Below are 20,000 nucleotides of genomic sequence, written 5' to 3' on the forward strand. Positions count from 1 at the left end.
TTGTTTAAAATTTCAACTGTAACGATTTCTTTATCACGACCAGAAACGCACAAATCATTCCTAATGTTATGCACAATGTTTTGTTTTACGTAAATCAGAATTCCTCTGCCGCGTTTATTCAATTGTCTTTCTAATAAAATTGTTTCAAAACAAGGAAGATGGAGTTATTATTAAGCTCATTTTGTGAACACCAAGTTTCAGTTAAACAAATAATATCAAAATAGTTTTTAGTTTCTTCTATAAAATGTCGAAGATATTCATAATTTTTGTTCATACTTCTTAAATTTATGCGGACAATTCTGAATTTTTTGTTTTCATTGCCAAGCTACTGACTTAAAAGAAATTCTTTTAAGTCAGTAGCTTAATGATAAAAACAATCTATTTATAAGTCATTAAAATAATCAACATCTGGATCTGTGTTTTCATCAGACCCAATTTATTTGTTTTTAAAGTTGAAAATAAGTGATTCATAGTCCTCCATTTTTATTTTTTGTTGTTATCATTTTTAGTGTACTAAATAAGATTTAAAAAAATTTCTTAGACTTCTAAGGCATGCGTTACAAGTTTGCTTTTGTAAATAGAAGTTGTCTTTTTTTGATTGTGTAATTGCTATAGTCTTCGTTTAGATATATTTTTTTGTTCCATAGTTTTCTTTTTTTATATTCATTTAACATGATTTCTCTATCTTTATAGTTAAGAAACTTTACCACGATAGTTCTTCTTCTTTTCTTAGATTCGTGCTTTTCCTAGATTTGTGCTTCTTCCCAGTCCTGTGTGCTATTTCAATTGCAATGTTGTTTTTAATTCCGAGTTTCTCCTTTAAGAACTCTTTGACCTTTGATTCGCTATGTTTCTTCTCTTTCGTCAAAGCCATCAAAACAAAGATTGTTCCTCCTCCTATCTTCTAATTCTGCTAATTTATCTTGAATAATTTCGGTGCATTTTAGATTCATGTTGCCTTTGTTATAATTATTGAGTTTTACTTTTAAGTCATTTGATTCCTTAACAACTTGTTCATAATATTAATTGCTTTAGTAACTTCAGCATTTTCTCTCATCAGTAAAGCATTTTCGTTTTTTAATTTTCCAATTTCGTTGTAAAATTTTTCTTCTTTTTTATCAAATCTCCAAAGGTTTAGCTCCAAAGGTTAAGCATTGTTTTTTTTTTTTTTAAATGTCCCCGTAAGCAACTTTTATAGAGTGAAAAGTATATAGATTGTCTATCAAATAGCCTGACTCGCAAGGGAGTGCTGCTACATCGACTGAGGGTTTGGTTTGGGTCAGCATCAAGGTCAGACCTAGGGTTAGGGTCATGGCAAGGTTTAAATATGGTTATATTACTGTAATTAATCGTTTTTGTAAATAGATGAAAATGAAAATTAAATATAATACACAATAAATAAATAAAAATAACAAAAATAAATATTAAAAAATATATTTTTAAAATAAAATAATAAATTTAAATATGTATAGATAAAAATAGAAATAAAATAAAAGTTAAAAATAGTATAAAATAAGAAAGAAAAAAAATATAGTGGTAACAAAAAAAAATATGTCCCCGTAAACACTGACTTGGAGTGTATATATATATATATATATATATATATATATATATATATAAAACTGCCGTTTTAAAAATAAGATGCAAAAAAAACAAACTTTAAAGCTGAAGATGCTGGTCACAACAATCCAGCGAAAATTTCTTTAATAAAAATAAAAATAAATTTTGTATCGAGAGAAACTCGTATTAATTGATGTTTATAAAATAATTGTATATATATATATATATATATATATATATATATATATATATATATATATATATATACACACATAAATATATAACTTTTAAATGTTTGTTTTTGCATTATTAGATAATTTAATAAACATAAAAGTATTTTGATTAAAATGCATATAACCACCCTAATAGATAATATTTTAACAACAGATGTATATAACAATGACATACAAGGAGGCATTATAAAATCAGATATATCAGACCACTTTCCTATTTTTCTGACAATCAATACAATTTTAACTTCTAACACTAATAAAAGTCAAACTATAAGAAAACGTATTTTAAACAAAAAAATTTTAATTTCATCAAATTTTTGTTAAAATTTATAAAAAAATAATAAAAATGCTAAAGTAGGCAAAACTACATAAAAAAATGGACCGTAAATAAATGGAAATGTGGACTGACTTAATGAAGTTTTAAGTCTTTAGAAAGTTTCTCTGAAGAAAAGTTGTTGAATGAAGTATTTATTGAGTACTTAAATGAGTAGCCTTTTTAACTAGTAGTCTCTGGAGCCTGTAGTAGCCTCTGGAGCTCTTGGGAGATAAATTTAATTAAAAAGTGTAAATATTATACATACATCATATATACAGTTCTTACTTCTAATTTAATTTTGGTTAAGAGTAGGAGCTAAAAAGTAACTCCTACTTAAGAGTAGGAGTAATTATAAAAGTATACTAGTTGTAAACTTGGGTTATAAACTTGCGCTAGAGCTAACATTACAATAAAAATACTCATAATGCTAATGTCTGGATGGATTGGAAAGAAGGTTGTAAAAGTTTGTGTATACCAATTTTTAATAGTTGTATAAAAATTTCAAAATTTTACAGTTATGATAAAAGACTTCTGCATGTCGAGTAAAATTATTTTTATAAATTTGATGACTTTCTGTTGACAGCTTTTTTCTTACAGGATAAACATTTGATGCGACAGAGAGCTCATGTTTTGTATAGTCTCTTGAAAGGCTTTGTTCAAAGGTACTTTGTTTCTAGTTTCTTTTTATTTTTTTCTTGTAGATAAGCATGTACTCTTAGGTTTTAAATAAATGGAGTGGGCATTTTTATGGGACAGGAACATTTAAAAAAAATTTATGCAAGGTAAAGTAGGTTGTTGTCATTTCAATCAGCATAAAACCAACACATTTTTGCTTGAAAAAAAAATTGTTATTGATGAACAGGGGAGAGGGATTTATTTGTCACCTAAAAGTACAAATGTTGTTGAATTTTAATCACATGATCAATCATATAATCATTAAATAGTTTTAAGTCTTCTAGAACAATTTGAAGAAATAAATTTAATATTAATAATATTGCTGTTAAAAGAATTTAAAGTTTATTGTTTACATTTAATATATTATATATTATTTTATAATTTTAATTTGAACAAATTTAATTCAAATAAATCAAATTTATTTGGTACATTTAATATTTTATTTATAATTTTATTGTTTTAATTAAATAAATTCAATATTTAATTTACTATTTATAATTTAACATTTAATTTATTATTTTATAAACACTTTATACTTAATGATTGTAATAACTGTTTTAAATAAATTTTACCTAATATTTTTTGGGGTGCCATGTTTATTAAATTACATTATTCTATTATAAAATTAAATGACATGTTTTAATACCTTTATTGTGTGTTGTTCTTATCTTTGACTTTATTTAATTTTTTTTGTTTTTGTTTTTTTTATGGGGTTAAAGGCGTGGTCATAATGTTCTTAAAACAGCACTTCCTCCTAAGGAAGAGAATGTATTAGTGATCAGACTATCTCCAGTTCAAAAAGCTCTTTATAAAAAACTAATTGATACTACACTTTGTTATGAAAGCATGAATCCAATAAAAACATTTAGTTTATGTGTAAAGGTAAACATTTTTGCAATTTTTGTTATATATTTTTTTTATTCAGACACTTTTTATATATTATATATATATATATATATATATATATATATATATATATATATATATATATATATATATATATAATATATATATATATATATTATATATATACATATATTAGAGATGGGAATCGAACCCTTTTTTTAAAGTTCAGGTCTGGTTCGGTCTGGTTAAATCTAATGTTCGAGTTCAGTTCGGTCTTAAGCCCAATTCGGGTTTAAAAAAATACTTATACAAGTTCAAAAGCATAAACTTTTCAATTATTTTGGGTTACAATGGTTGTTTATTTTGAAGCTTGTATAGCAACGGTCGCTAAAGAGCATATTTTCTAGAAGTACATTTTGTTATTTAAACTAATTTAATAAAGAAAATATATTTAGCCTGATGGCTAGTATAACCAAATATAGAATAACTTATTTTTTTAATAATTTTATTTTTTTTTATTTTTTTTTTATCTTTATATGCATTTTTTTAAAAATTAAAAAATTTACTTTTGTGCTCATTGTTTTCCAAAAGTTTTTAGATTTTGTTGACAAAACGGTTTGAAATTTTCCCAAGTTTAAGATTGGGTATGACTGCAATTTGAACCTCAATCAAACATTTAAATCTAGTAGAACCTTTTTTTTAGATCATTTTTGGGGCAAATAGTTGTGAATGTTGTCCTAGATGCATTATAACTAAAATTAAAACTAATTTCCATCTTTGGTTTATAGGTTTAGATTATTTATGTTATTTGTCCTTTTATTAATATACCCTTGAAAATTTCAGTTCAGAGACTTTATTAGTTCCAGAGAATTTTATGAAATAGATTTGGTCCTTGTTTATCCTTTAACTCATAAATTTGCGCAAGTATTTGTCAAATTCATGTCTTGTGTCATTACTGCCAGCCTTAGACAATGGAGTAGCTGTTTTAAATGCTGCCTATAAATCATACAATTCAGCATCAGCTTTACTCTTTTGAAGGAGACAGTTGATTTGAATGACTGCATTCACTAAAGCTGTCCATATCTGTACTGTCTGAGTCCTAGTGTATCATCTGAGGAGTTAAAGAAATTATAATTTTGTCTACCATACTACGCATCTTTGAATAAACAAAACTGCGATCTTCTGCATTGACGAAAAATTTGTAAGAAAGAACAATATATGTTAGTAGCTCATGCAAAGTATGAATTTTTTTTTAATCAAGCTGGAAAGAATAGCTGCCTTCGAATTGCGCATACTGTCATTGTCTGAACCATTGATCTTACAGACTGACCGTAAACAAAATAGTATTATTTTATGTATTGTAGACTTATGTTAAGTATTATATTATGTGTTATGTTATGTATAGTAGTGTATACTATAAATCTCTTTATGGTTTAGTTAGGGTAAGAAAAGTTTGTTCGGTTTGGTTTGTCTTCAAGAATTTTAAAGTTCGGGTTCGGTTTGTTAACAAGTAAAGTTCGGGTTCGGTTCAGTTCGGTCGTATTTAAGGTTCTAGTTTGATTCGTTCGGTTCGGGTTTGGTTTGTTTCCCATCTCTAATATATATATATGTATATATATGTTTTTTGATAGACAAATTATAATATATATCTGTATATTTATATATATATATATATATATATATATATATATATATATATATATATATATATATATATATATATATATATATATATATATATTAATTTTTGAATTCAGATTTGGAACCATCCAGATATCTTGTATAAAGCTGTCTGTGCAAACCAACAAGGAAAACAATTGGTAACTAGGTTTATTTTTTAAGTTGATGATTTGATGATTAAGATTTATTGATGGAATATTAGCTTTTATTTAGAAACTGGAAATGAAGTTATTAAGAAGAAAATTTTTCTTATAATCATTTGATAATAATGTTTTTTTTTTATTTGTTTTTTTAATCTTTTTAATATATAGTTTTTCTTTTGTAATATTCCTTAGTTTTAATATTGCAACAAATGTTTTTTTGTTATTTTTTTGCAGCATTTTCTTTAAAGTTTTCTTCAAGGTTATTAAATTCAAATTTTTTCAGAAAACCTTTAAAGATTATTAAATCAAATTTTTTTCAGGAAATACTATGTGACGAAGATGATATTGCTGTGGATGATTCAATAAAAATGAAACGTGTTAATAAACCAACACATGAAAGCATCAACAAACTGAATGAAGAAAATAAAATCAGTTCTGCAATGGAAGATATTTTACAAAATCTTTCGAGCTGGGTATGAATAATATTTTTTAAACTTTTTTATATCATATGTTTGTTTATGTATCTTTTATAATAATTTATAGTTTTTTAAGATTTTAAAAGTTTTTTTTTTTGATTTGAAAAATAGTTGCTTCTGCCTTTTTAATTTGATCTTTTTTTTTTTTAATTTATTTGAGTTTTTTTTATAAATTTGAGTTTTTTTATAACAATATTTATAACAATATAAATAAGCTGACAGGGGTGTACTCTGATGGTTGTCCAGTGGCACAGGATGACTCGTTTTCTCCAAGGGCGACTGAAGTTTAAAAAAAAGCCTGTCAGTAGCCTGGCAAGATGACCGGACAGTTTGTTACTTACAAAAGTGTGTTTGTAAATAAAACTATATTTTGATCTATAAAGATTTTACTCCCTGCGATTATTTAAATGTAAACTTTAAAGAGCATTTAAAGTAGTTTACACTTCATTTAACAATGAGTACACTACGGTGTGTTATATAATTTTACCAAACTTAATAAAAAGAAGCCAACATACACGATATAATATTTCGAAGTGCTACTGTACTGATTTTTTAGGTAAAAGATTACTACATCTTTCCAATAACATCTGTGGAGTAGTCCCAGATCATCTGTACACTTTTGTCCAAGATCATCTGTATTTTTCTTTTACTCTAACAACATCTGTCCAATATCATCTGAAAGTTCAACAACTCCTAACAACATCTTTAGGAAGATGTAACTACATCTGGTAATTTTTCTGCAAGCCCAATAACATCAGAAAAAATTTTCTCCAGATTTAGTTACATCTGAAAAAAAACATTTATGTAACTACATCTGGTTAAAATAATGCATTAGTTAATTCATTTAAAAATAACTTTATCTTAAAAATCTACAGATGTAGCTGCACAGATGTTATAGCATTTTGATAATTTAAAAGATATAACTACATCTGTAGAATCCACAGATGTAGTTACACAGATGTCACTACAATTTGATAATTTAAAAGATGTAACTATATCTGTAGATTCTACAGATGTAGCTGTACAGATGTTATTACACTTTGGTAATTTAAAAGATCTAACAACATCTGTAATATTCTTTTAATTTTTGCACAGGTGTTTTAAGACACCAATGAAGAGGTTCTTGGATAGATGTTATTACACTTCATTGTATTTACAGATGTTGTTGGACAGATATTGGACAGACAGATGTTGGACAGATATTATTAGACATGACAAAAACTGATGTTGTTACCCTGACCCATTTTCTAAACTTTGTTGTTGCATTTTGAAGCACGCTTCTTCTCAATTTAAAATGAGTTTTAAAATTACATTTCTTTCATTTTCATATGCTCTTGTATAATTTTTTAAATCTTATAGTTGAATCACGCGAATGGGCAGTTAAAACAACTTTGTCAAACAAAATTAATGAAATAAAAAACATTATTAAGATGCACATGAAAAATTAATATTAGAACGCAATTAGTGGTGCACGTGGAAATTCTTTTTTTTAAAAAAAAAAAAGTCTTAGTATAATGAAAAATGTTCAAACCATTAAAAACATGCTTTAAACATTCAATTAAATTTTATTTTTGATTGAAGTTACATAAATGCTGTCTCTTAAATTGATAAAATTTTGAATCTCATGCCTCCTAAAAAAGGGTTATTCTTTTGTTTCAATTTTTAATAGCAACATCTCTTGGGCTAGATAAACTTATTAAATGTTTAGAATTAAAACATATAGTTAAAAAATATATGTTATACAACATATATCATGAAGATAAATTTTTTTTTACTATACAATTTTGTTTTATACCTTTTTTTGTTTTCCGTTTTTTATATATTGAATTGAAATTATGAATATCTTTAATTTAATATATAACATTTGTTAGCAAATATTTTTTGTCACCATCTTTAATGTTTGTGATTCAGTAATAGGGCAATTTTCTAATTCACTTCCTGAATCTTAGGAGGTGTGCTAATGTAATCTGTTCTAATCTTTTACATGAAATAAGAAAAAATTGAATTTTTTAACTCAATAAAAATCTTGAAAAAGTATTTATTTTAAAGGAAATCGAAAAAATTTTGTGAAAGGAAAAGTTTTCATTAATTTCTTAAATATATTTTTTTGTATTTAAATTTAATTTTGAATTAAAATTATTTTCTTTAATTCTATTTATTTTAACTTTTAGTACTAAAAAGTTTTTAAAACCTAATTTTTTTAGTTTTCTTAATGAATATATATCATAAATTAGTTTTTGAAGTAAACCTTAAACAGTTAAATAATCTTAATGAGAAAATTCCAACTTTTTTTATGAAATAGGATTAGGTGTGTATGATATAACTTACATATAAATGTTCTTTCACTACAAATGATTAAGTAAATATTTTTAAAACATGTTTTATATATATATATATATATATATATATATATATATATATATATATATATATATATATATATATATATATATATATATATATAAACATACAATAACATATAAATATAAATAATATTTATAACATAATTATTTAAATACTTTTATTAGTTTATTTATTATTATAACATTTAAAATTGTTTATAATGTTATTAATAACAAGTTATTGTGTGTTATCAAAAAGTTATGTTTTAATTTGTAAATTACTGTCTGTTGTTGTTTTTTTGCACTACGTGGCTTTGTGATTGTGATTTATTTTTATATATTGTTTTGTTGTGTTTTGATTTTTTGCATTAATGTTTTTTGTGTTCTTGTTGACCCAAAAGTTTTATTATAGTTCTTTTAAGTATATTCTTGATTAAAAATCTCCTAATGTAGGCTGGGCCATTGTTCAACTCTTATATGTATGTTCCTGGTAAACTGGAAAACAGCGGTAAATTTCTTGTTCTTAACAAAATTATACAAGAAAGTATGGCTCGTGGTGACAAGATGCTTATTTTCAGGTAAAATCATTGATGAAAATGTTAAACATAACTATAAAATAATATAAGATAATATAATAAATTCATACTTATATAATAATGTGACATAATATAAAGGAATAATTTTAAAGTAATATAAAACAGTTAAAAAAGTTATATTAAAATAATATAATTGTTTATATTTAAATGTTATTACAGTATATAAATTTAATGAAAGTCAGAAATAATCATATAAATCAATAGATAATCAATAAAACCATAAAAATAGTATCAATACATAAAATACATATATATATATATATATATATATATATATATATATATATATATATATATATATATATATATATATATATATACACACATTTAAAAAAAAGGAATTTATACAAATAAACAAGTAATATTAACAAAAACAAGGAAAGAAAGTACCCTTAAACTACCTATGGACAAAACTATTTAAAATAATGATATAATAAAAGTGTTATTTTGTGTTTTACTATATTAATAATGGTAATGAGACTTACAATAGTAATAGTTATAAATAATTTATTATAATTAAAATAGTTATGAATTACATTTAATTAATATTATGAGTTACATTTAAATAATTGTTATAGTCAGAGCTTGTTAACATTAAATTCGATTGAAGAGTTTCTTCAAAATATACCTATCAAAAATGGAAGTGATCATGAGAAAAAGTACTGCTGGAAAAAAGGACGTGATTATTTTAGTGAGAACAATTTTGTTTCAAATTTTATTAAAAACATATTGTAAAATTAAAAAAAAAAAAATTCGTAAGAATTAAGTTTTAATTTTTTTGCTAAATTTTAATTAATTTATCTTTACATTTTTACATCTTTCCTCTTTCAATTTTAAATTTTTCTTTTTTAAATGTTTTATTGTTTATCTTTAAATTATTTATTTATTACTATATTTATTGATTAAAATTTAGTTTTTTTTTTTTTTTTAAGGACTAGATGGAAGCACAAGCACTCTTGAACGTGAAAAGCTCATCAGACTTTTTAATAGTAAAGATAATAAACATACAAATATATTTTTGCTATCAACCAGGTAAAAAATAATTTTTCATTATAAAGGCATATTTTAGATTATGTTAAAAGTTGGTTCATTTTATACTGTATTGATATTGCAAATTTATAAGGCGTTTTCATACTATTGAAATAAACTCTTATAAGTTTAATGTTCTGTATAACATAGTAACATACATTGATTATTATAGAGCTGGTTGTCTTGGTATAAACTTAATAGCAGCTAATCGTGTTGTTGTGTTTGATGTTTCATGGAATCCATGTCATGATGCTCAAGCAGTTTGTAGGTAAGACATATTGTTTTAATGGTATCAGCATCATCACCATAATCAGCAGCATTATCATCAGCATGATGGTAATGTGATGGTGGTGGGGATGAATGATAACAACTACTATTTTTATTTTCAGGGTTTATCGATATGGACAAGAAAAACCATGCCATATTTATCGATTGGTTGCATCTAATACAATGGAAAAAAAAATTTATTATCGACAAATATCAAAACAAGGAATTTCAGGTTAACTTTTATAACTTTTATTACTATAAAAAATATTATAGGGTCATCCATAAATTATGTCACCCTTAGGGGGGGAGGAAGGGGTAAGTGTAGGCGATTTTGTGACAATTTGTTACGAGGGGGAGGGGGTCTCGATTTTGTGGCGCAACTTTTTTTTTTTTAGAGAAGACTTTCTTTTAATTAAAAGAGTATCTGACCAAACCAAAACCCTCAGTTGATTTGTCTACATATTGGTTGTAAAATCAACTATGCCTAAATCTTACTTAGTCGATGTGTACACTCTGTTAATGGAGTAGTTACAGCCTGTTAATGTGCTGTTATGGCTGTTGTCCAGTGCAGGTTCTGTGCTTTGAATTTATATGGTTCAAGTGCAGAACTTTATTTAGATGATGCACAAAAGTGTGCAGCAACAAAAAAACAATCTGTGTGCACTAACTTAAAAAAAAAACATTCGATACCGAGAGGTGAACCTGGAACCCTCGGTTTACTTGCGGGAAGCAGAATCCACTCAACCACGCTTACGTTGCAAGTTAAAAGAAAACTAATTAACTCAAAGAAGCTCTGAGAATTATAGACATTATTATATTTAAATTGTTTTGTATTGTAAAATTTTGCACACACACCCCTCCCCCTCTTCTAAATAAACTTAAAAATTTTTTTAGAGGATGTACAAAATTGTTGCATAATATTTGGGGGGGGGTCAATAAAGTATTACGGATGTATTACAAGAGGGGGGAGGGGGTCAAAAAATGCTTGACATAATTTATGGACGACCCCTAATCATGTTATCTTGAACTGCTGCATTTTGACTATTACTTTATCTTAACTATTACAAATAAAAGTATTAAAATACATTACGTTTACGCTTACATTACATTTTTCAATTATTTCTCAAGTATTTAAAATGTCATAGCTTATTTTAAGGCCAAAAATTTTATATTAAAAAATAGAAAGCCAGTTTTCAAAATCGAAGTGTTGCAAAAAATTAGGACTTTTTTCATATTTGAATGATTAATTTTCTTTATCATTTATAAAATTAAAAAAAACTAGTATCTTTTCATAAATTTAGATCTGCGACTGGGATCTGGGACTGAGAACTAATTGAATGATAGTGATACTACACCTAGAAATAATTGTCAGATAAGTATGGTCAGAATTGGTTTCATCATTTCAATAATAGCACGTCACAATAATAGCAAAAAAAATTTTTTTGCATTATGCATCAAAGTGTTATTTTCTTTTCTTTGCTCTATATCCAGTATTATAAACACCTACTTTCTGGTGTAACTGTCATGAATTCTAAAGTGCATCAAACTGACATCAAGAAGAAAGATTTTTAAATCAATTAATTAAACTTTAAACTAACTTGAGTGGTACTTTCAAAGTTAAAACGTTCGTTAATACTTTTGGTTTTTAATTTTTTTTTTTAGAAATAGTGATTAATAGAAATAGTGATGTCTTTAAAACCAATAAAAAATCTTTTACCACTTATTTGTCTATATTTCTCCAAATTTTAATGGATCACTTTGAAATCTCTCAGTTAAAACAAAGTTATATCCATTATTAGGTAATTTCTTGCTCAATGAGGCATGACAGTTAATGCTGCAGCTGTTTGAGTCCTTAAATTTCTTGTAGTTTGATATCTTTTTTGATTGCCAAGCTTCATCCCAATGTGCTATTAAACTAAAAAATTCAGTTTTTTTTATCACCAGAAACAAATCCATTAACTAAAATATTCCACATACTATTTGTTTAAAACTACTTGTGGTGCTTTATGAACCCGGGATCATAAGCAACATTTTTTCATAAGCGCAGTGAAATTTGCTCCATTTAATTTTTTCACCACATACAATTATAGGTTTTGGGCAAATTTTTTTAGAGTTGTAAATAAGAAACAAACCATCAACATATTGATTTCTTGTCCAGAGTATTTTTTTATAACAAAAAAAAATATGAGGAATAGTTGTCACAGATTATAACTCTAACATTAAATTCACATGCAGTTAGAATACGAATATACTTTTCCTAAGTTTCCCTTTCAACCATTCAGACTTGTTTTTTCAGGTAATGGTTTAAGCACATATAGGACATTTTGTTCCAGACCAACTAGTATAAAACATACAGTTCACCAGTCGCATCAATATCAATATTACTAATAATATTGATGGTAAAAAAAATACTTTATGTAAAAATTGTTTTGATTGCATAGAAGTGTAACATCAGTGAATAATAATAATAATATTGGCTGAAAATTTTTTTCATTTTTTTTTGAAAATTTTCTTTACACATTCAACTAGATGTAAATCATTTAATACAGATAAAAATTGTTTGTGATTTAATGTAGATAAGATAATCAGAAAGCATGGTTTTACAAAATAGTTGAAAATCTCTCCCATGACAAAACTATTTAACCAGAGAGACCAAAAGTGAACCTTTGTAGTTTAATTTATTGTATATTTTGTTGTTTATGCAAATGCAGTCTGCAGCTCCTGGAATAGGTAAACTACTATGACACCATTTATATAAACTACATGATCATCATACTTCAAGAATGGAGAACTACCAAGAGCAAGGCTTTCAGTAATATCCTCAAACTTATTAATTAATTCATTAAACTGTCTAAATTGATCAGGCTAAAATATTTTTTTTGGTTGGCGATTTTATTGAAGATTAGAAATACAAGATGCGATTGTACAAGATGTTATAAATCTTAAATTTTATTGAAGATTAGAAATACAAGAGGGTTAGGGTTAAATTTAAATATTGTAAAGCTTATCCAAGTATTTTTTTTGTAAATAAATGAATAAAAATATGAAATATAATATATAATAATTAAATCGGTTAGGGTTAGGGTTAGTTGTTGTCTTGCTCTTTAAATCATCTCATCTTTTTTCTTACAGTAACTTCTAACTCTAATAGTTGTTGCTTGCAGCCTTGTTGGAAGTAATGATGTTGAAAAAAATAATAACTATAAAAAAAATCACAAACATAGATAATAAATTCCTGTAGTAAAGTATTAAATTAAAGTTTTTATAAATAAAAATAAAAAAAAATTATTTAAAAAATGGAAAATATGAAAAAAAAAGTTTTTTACAAAAACAAATTTTTTATAAATGACAACTTTCTTAGACAATGAAAGTCTATTTTAATGAACTTTATGAATCATTAAAGTTAAAACGCTTAGAAAGGTATAAAATATTTAAGTGAATAAAAATTGATTAATGTTTTTGAAAATTGTTGCAATTAAATAAGCTTTGATGCTTTTATGATTATTTAACAAAAAACTTCTTAATGAAGTATCAAAACAATGCTAATGATTTTTTATATAAAGTATTAATGAATATTATATAAAGTTTTTTTTATTTATTTCATGATGTATTTTTTCTGATAAATGTTATTCTTCTAAAACAAATTTAAAAAAAGCAATAAACCAATCTATAAGTGTTTAAACAAAGCATGAATTGGTTTTTAATGCACAATTATTTACAAGCGTGTATTTACAAGAAAACTTATATTTTTAAATTAGTAAAAAAAAAACACTATAATTTAAATTTAGGTGCAAATATTTTTTAAACAATCATTAAAAATAAATTGTTCCTTTATTGTAAGGGTTTCCAATAATATTATATAAACATTTGTAATGATAAAAGATTTAAACTTTATTATTCCAAACATAATTAACAACTTGATTTAAATAAACTTAGTGATTTAGTTTGTTAAATTTTATTTCAGTTGATTTATATTTTTGGTTTTGGTGTTTTAGTTTTAGTCAAATTTTTTTTTTTTTTTAGTTAAGATTTCTTTTCTTTTTTTAAAATAAAGTTTGTTTTTAGTTAAGTCTAGGTGAGTTTTCTCAGCACAATTTTAAATTTTAAAAACATGTTAAAAGTCATGATCAAATTGTCAAAACAAAATATTATTTGCATAATCATAATTAGGTATGTAGAATGAAAATTTTAAATTGATTAAATTCTAGGTTGATATATACCATTAAAAAGAGCTTCAATTCAATATTTTGAAAGGGAATAAGTTCTCAAAGTCGAACAATTCCACAAAAGTTTATGATATTTTTAGTACCAATTTTTAATATCATCGGGTGTGTCCAGAGTGCTAGGGGGGGGGGGCAATAAATTACCACCATTACCATCAAAAAATGAGATTTTTAATCAAAAAAGTTATTTCAATAATTTTGTTAATTTTCATATGCTAAAAGTTGCATATGGAAATTAACAAATTTCCTTTCGGACTGCCACCATATAGGAGAGGTTAATTTTTTGAGTTAGATTGAAAGTTTTGGGGGTAATAGTTGAACACTCCCTGTTAACCTTGGCTTTTAGTTAATGAATAATGTATAAAACTAGCTGGTCAGACCCATAAAATACGGGTCTTGGTAATTCTGTTCCATACCGTTCCTCCCTTGCTATATTTATCACACTTTTACTAAAATAATAAAATGCTATGAAATAATTATTAAAAATTAAAGTATATAATTTTATATATTTATTTACAATTAGCAAAACATTCTTTTTTAGAAAAAGAAAAAAATATAAAACTTTTTAACAAATAAAAAAAGCATAAGTTGCTAAGAAAATGGAACAAAAGATTTGCTATTTTTGTTGTTGGTAGATTAACCTACAACAAAAATACCAATTATAGATGTGGTGAATTAATTTCTCACTGCTCCCAGTCCTCGTATTTTACTCTTTACAGGATCCACACTCCCTTTTAAAAAAAAAAGGCTTAGGGGCACTTTAGCCCTAAATTTGGGCTCACACCTTACGTGCCATATTTGGGTCCTCTATTTGTTCTGCAATATTCTGAAAAAGTATTACAAGATATATCTAATATGAAAAAAAAAATTATATAATAAAAGAAGTAAAAACACACTACAGACCAATTTACTTGTTGCTGATGTTTTTTCTAGAGCATTTTTAAAATCAATCATAATCTGTAAGAAAAGACATTTATTGCAAAGACTTAACTATTTCACAAAAGAACAAAAACGTAATACTTATCGGTTTAACAAATTTTGTAATTTGCCCAGAAAATAAAATTATTCTTACCTTGATTGCCACAAACTAGTTTCTTTTTAAACTATAAACTAATGATCAACATAGTAAAGTTTAAATAGTTAATGTATACTCAGTTAAAACCATATTTTAACAGTGGACAAAGTAAACTTATGATGGTTGGTAGAGCACCAAAGTAAAACTAAAGAAATAAAAAAACAACTAAATTTAAAGTGTTTGTAATACCTATTATTTGCAGTTAAACATGAAAAAGAATTCTACTGTCTTGAGGTAATAAAGGTAAAATTATCAAAACAAATAAAAAAATTATAAAAAAAGAATATAATAAAATGTTTATTTTTAGAAAAAATACAATCCTTTTAATTAAGATCATTAATGTTTTCATGAACAGATAAGGATATATCGATAAAAAACATACAAAGTGAAAAATTGATTTTTAAGTTCCTTTACGAATATATTATAAATACTTATTAGATACCCCCTAATTCAATGATTGTTATGAAAATTATTAACTGTATTCACATATCTTAACAGTGGTTATGATTCTCCATGTCAAAATGTTATTTTGACATGGAGAATCATAACCACTGTCACAGCAGCAAAACACCAGAACATGCAAAATATTAAAATTTTACATGTTCTGCTGAATAAAATTTTGATGGTATTAAGTGTAAAAACAGAATGTATATCCTTTCAACAAAAATTTTTTATAAACATAAGTTAATATTAAAAAAAAAAAGAATTGGTCTTTTTTTACAAATTTATTTATTTACAAACAACATTAACAAAAAAAAAATCAATAAAAATATACATACAAAGCTAAAAACATTCAACTGCATTTCCTATTTCTAGATGTAGTTATGTGTTTTCCCCTGCATGCTCTAACTCCTCCCACTTAACTTTTGGTAAAGGTAATCTCTTCCCCTTTAATAAAATGAGGGAAAATGTTTTTTCCCCTATTCTGGGCCCACACCCTAAGTACACTAAAAGATGTGGGCCCTTATTATTAACTTAAATAGTGTACAAACGCTTCATAAGATAAGGGTAAAAATAACAAAAGTAACAATTGAAATAGCTGAATGATATTTTAGTTTCGTACTTAATTATAAAACCTACAAATCATTTATTTACCACTTACAGATAAGGGTGTTGCAGCAGCTATTGTTGCTGGGAATGCTTAAACTTTATTTGCTATAATAAATAACAAGAACATACAAACAATCAAAATTGAAAATTAAAAACAATTCAAAGCAATTAAACTATTAGTAAAGTATCTCATAAAATAGAATAATACAATCATATTAATATTAGGAATAATACAATAATATTAAGAATATATTAATTTTTTTTCTAAATCAGTTTTAAAAATAAAGGTAAATGAAAAATTAAAACCTACAATATAATAATACAATAATATAAATAATACTATAATATAAACTAAAATAAACAAAATATTATTATTCAATTCTAAACACTGAGTAAAAAAAAACAAACAAATGTAATGTTTTTAAGAGTAAATTAAAAGTAAATTGAACTTTATAAAATCTAACCCAAATATCGCCACCAGACGATACCACTGTACTAAATAAAGAGATTCATATAAAACATGAATATCTACCATAAAATTATTCAAAACCAATAAAATAAAAAAATATACTTACATTTAAAATAAGGTCATCTTAAACTTCTATAAAATTACCAGCCTGTCAAGGCAGAATTTCAATATATCACCTTTAAAACATGTTTTGTTAACTAAAACATTAAAAAATTCAACTTTAGTAAATTTAAAAACTTTAGTAACTTTAAAAACAGATTAAAAAGTTAAAATTTATAAATAAAAGTTAAAAAATATTTACTATTTATAAATAAAAGTATATTGAACAATTACATCATTTATAATGGTAATAGAAGATTCAAAGTTATTTCAGAAATTTATAAAAATAAAATAGGAACTACAAAAAACTCACAGTGTGCGCATCTACAATGTCTCATGCATTTTCAGTTAAAAGCATCCAAGTTGACTCTTCTAATATTATACGCAGTATAATACTATTTTGGTGGTTATCTAAATTCTGTCATTGTTGTGCACTTGGTTTAGAATGTTTATTGGGGGTGTGGTAAAATAGCTGTAAAACTTTAAATTTCCTTATTACTCTAATATGTATTTTTAACTTTTAAAAAAAACTGTTTAAAAAAAGTAAAGGTTGCTGTGTGGCAAGTTCAAATCATCAGTTGGTGTTTCTTTTAATTTTTGTTATTTAAAATGCAAAACAAAATAACTTTCTTTCAAAACAAACTTTCTTCTTCAAAAGCGTTTTACTTTGTATTTTAGAAAAATCGAAAAAGATTAAATAAAATTAAAAAAATGTTGGTGGTAGGAATCCAACCTAGACTTTCTGCCCTATGAGCCTTGCGTATTAACCACTCAACATATTGCATATTGTCTATAGAAAATTTTAAAACTATATAAGATAGAAGAGACTTTATCAAATGGAAATAAGTGCTACATATCAAATTTTAAGATGTTGCCGCAATGCAATTTCCAAGTGAAAGTAAAATTAAAAAACTTGATATATGCTTTAGTATGTTTTTAACATTGCATAAATTGAAGTTTGCGTAAGTTTTATATTTGCATACACTTTCGTTGACTTTTTTCGTTGACTTTTTTCGTTGACTTTTTTCGTTGACTTTTTTCGTTGACTTTTTTCGTTGACTTTTTTCGTTGACTTTTTTCATTGACTTTTTTCGTTGACTTTTTTCGTTGACTTTTCTTATAAAAAAAAGTGCTGCTACTCTTGCTCGCCTTGATTACCTCGGTTGCAATGGCTGTCAAGAGTATTGTGTCAAACAGGCTCGAATGAATATTAATAAGTTCTTATTATAATATTATATGATTCCAATAATGAAACTAAATACAAATCATTGTTAACAATAGACACAGCGTGGACATAAGCCAGAGCCATCTATCAAAAAAGTTGCAAGTTCCGCTATTTGCTGTACATTTATTTTGCAAGTTCCACTACTCGCTCTACATTTATTTAACAAGTTCTACTACCTGCTGTACAATTATTTTGCTAGATTCACTACTTTGATAGCAATAACCTTGCATTTATTTCTGAACGTTAGATGAACACCGTTGATATGAACACTTTTTTGCATTGTTGCGTCAAACCCTAAAGAAAGATGATTATTAATGATGGTCATTTCTGCTACTTACAGGTCAGCAATACTTCTGAGCTCACAATTCATTTGCTCAACATTAAAGCAACAAGAAATGTTAAAAAATAACAACACCTAAATATTGTCCGATTTTCTCAACCATTAACATTATGTTACTTGTTGGGACATTACACAATAACATGCTGTATATTATCATCCGCATTTGCAATGGATAAGTTTTATCATCTGATATATTTGTATTATCTATATTGCCTTCCTCGATATGAGTCATATCATTTTACAAGCTAGTAATAACCTGTTTATTTGTTATAATAGCAGCATTATGTTTGAGAGTTACATTTCTATACTTTTCTCTCTCTTTAATTTTCATTGCTTTTTTTTGTAGCAATAAGATTACAAATTTTATAAAATCATTTAAATTTTAAAATTTCATAAAATCATTTAAATTTTAAAAAAGCGTTTAAAATAGTTTCATTGTTTACGATATGCTACTTTAATTGCTAGCAGGTCATTAAAGCAAAAAGATGTTAAAGTAAATTTTTTATTTAATCCTTTTTTTAAACAATAATGCATAGTTTTTATTTTTGTTTTTAAAATGTTGTATTAACTTTTTATTAATAATTAAAAATTATTAATTTATCATTAATTTTATAGTATTAATTCTACAACTTAAAATATGTCTGAATGTATATTAAATTTATCATTGTTAAAATCTTTAATAATTATTGCATGTTAATAGAAACCAGTAATTTTTCTGCTGTAACAATCCTGAAACCCGTTAATTTGCTTCGTTGGCAAGTATTATACATGACATAACCTATATCTATTAACTTTTTCCCCTTTTTTATTTAAATTACTTTCATTTTACTAGCGGTGAAAATATTTGTAAGTTTATTCCACACTGACCTTTTCAATACTTTTTGAGTGTATATCTATTCTAGCTTTTCTTACCCGTAAACCCTGATGGATCTTTACCAAACCAACTATTTCTATACTTAAGTTGAGCTTATAAGAGATTTTAGGCCTTGGCGGGAGTAAATGAGTGCAGGAATAGAGTAAAAGCTCTCATAAAACGAACATGGCAAGCCATGCGAGCTGCTCTTCTAAACACCTTTTTATGATAGTTTTCGGTTTTTGGGCAAGCTATCTGTTTATTTATTAAATAAATTGCTTATTAAATACAAAGTTTAATTTTACTCTTGTTTCAAGCAATGCTTATAACGTTAATGTTATAACGCTATAAATGCTTATAACGTTAATGTTAACAGAATATATACATAATGAGTGTCGTTTAAAAGTCGTGCCGTGAAAAAGTTCCTTAGACGAGTGTTTTAATTAGGTTTTCACACTAGCTATCAATTTGTTTATTAGAACTTTACTAAAAATAAATTTTTT

The 20,000-nt window shown here is 25.2% G+C and overlaps 1 protein-coding gene across 2 annotated transcripts in view; it reads left to right on the plus strand.

The window, feature by feature from the left end:
* The window catches only part of LOC100203008 (helicase ARIP4), a 72,585-nt gene that overhangs the window by 34,243 nt on the left and 18,342 nt on the right, over positions 1 to 20,000 (plus strand). For both annotated transcript variants that reach the window (XM_065800823.1, XM_065800822.1), the window contains exons 8-16: positions 2,707 to 2,771; positions 3,504 to 3,666; positions 5,388 to 5,450; positions 5,774 to 5,926; positions 8,725 to 8,849; positions 9,446 to 9,558; positions 9,800 to 9,899; positions 10,069 to 10,164; positions 10,286 to 10,395. In XM_065800823.1, the coding sequence (XP_065656895.1) occupies positions 2,707 to 2,771; positions 3,504 to 3,666; positions 5,388 to 5,450; positions 5,774 to 5,926; positions 8,725 to 8,849; positions 9,446 to 9,558; positions 9,800 to 9,899; positions 10,069 to 10,164; positions 10,286 to 10,395 (988 nt within the window). The remainder of the gene's footprint in view (positions 1 to 2,706; positions 2,772 to 3,503; positions 3,667 to 5,387; positions 5,451 to 5,773; positions 5,927 to 8,724; positions 8,850 to 9,445; positions 9,559 to 9,799; positions 9,900 to 10,068; positions 10,165 to 10,285; positions 10,396 to 20,000) is intronic.

The sequence above is a fragment of the Hydra vulgaris genome, chromosome 07 (assembly GCF_038396675.1).
Source record: "Hydra vulgaris chromosome 07, alternate assembly HydraT2T_AEP".
In the NCBI taxonomy this organism is placed as follows: domain Eukaryota; kingdom Metazoa; phylum Cnidaria; class Hydrozoa; order Anthoathecata; family Hydridae; genus Hydra; species Hydra vulgaris.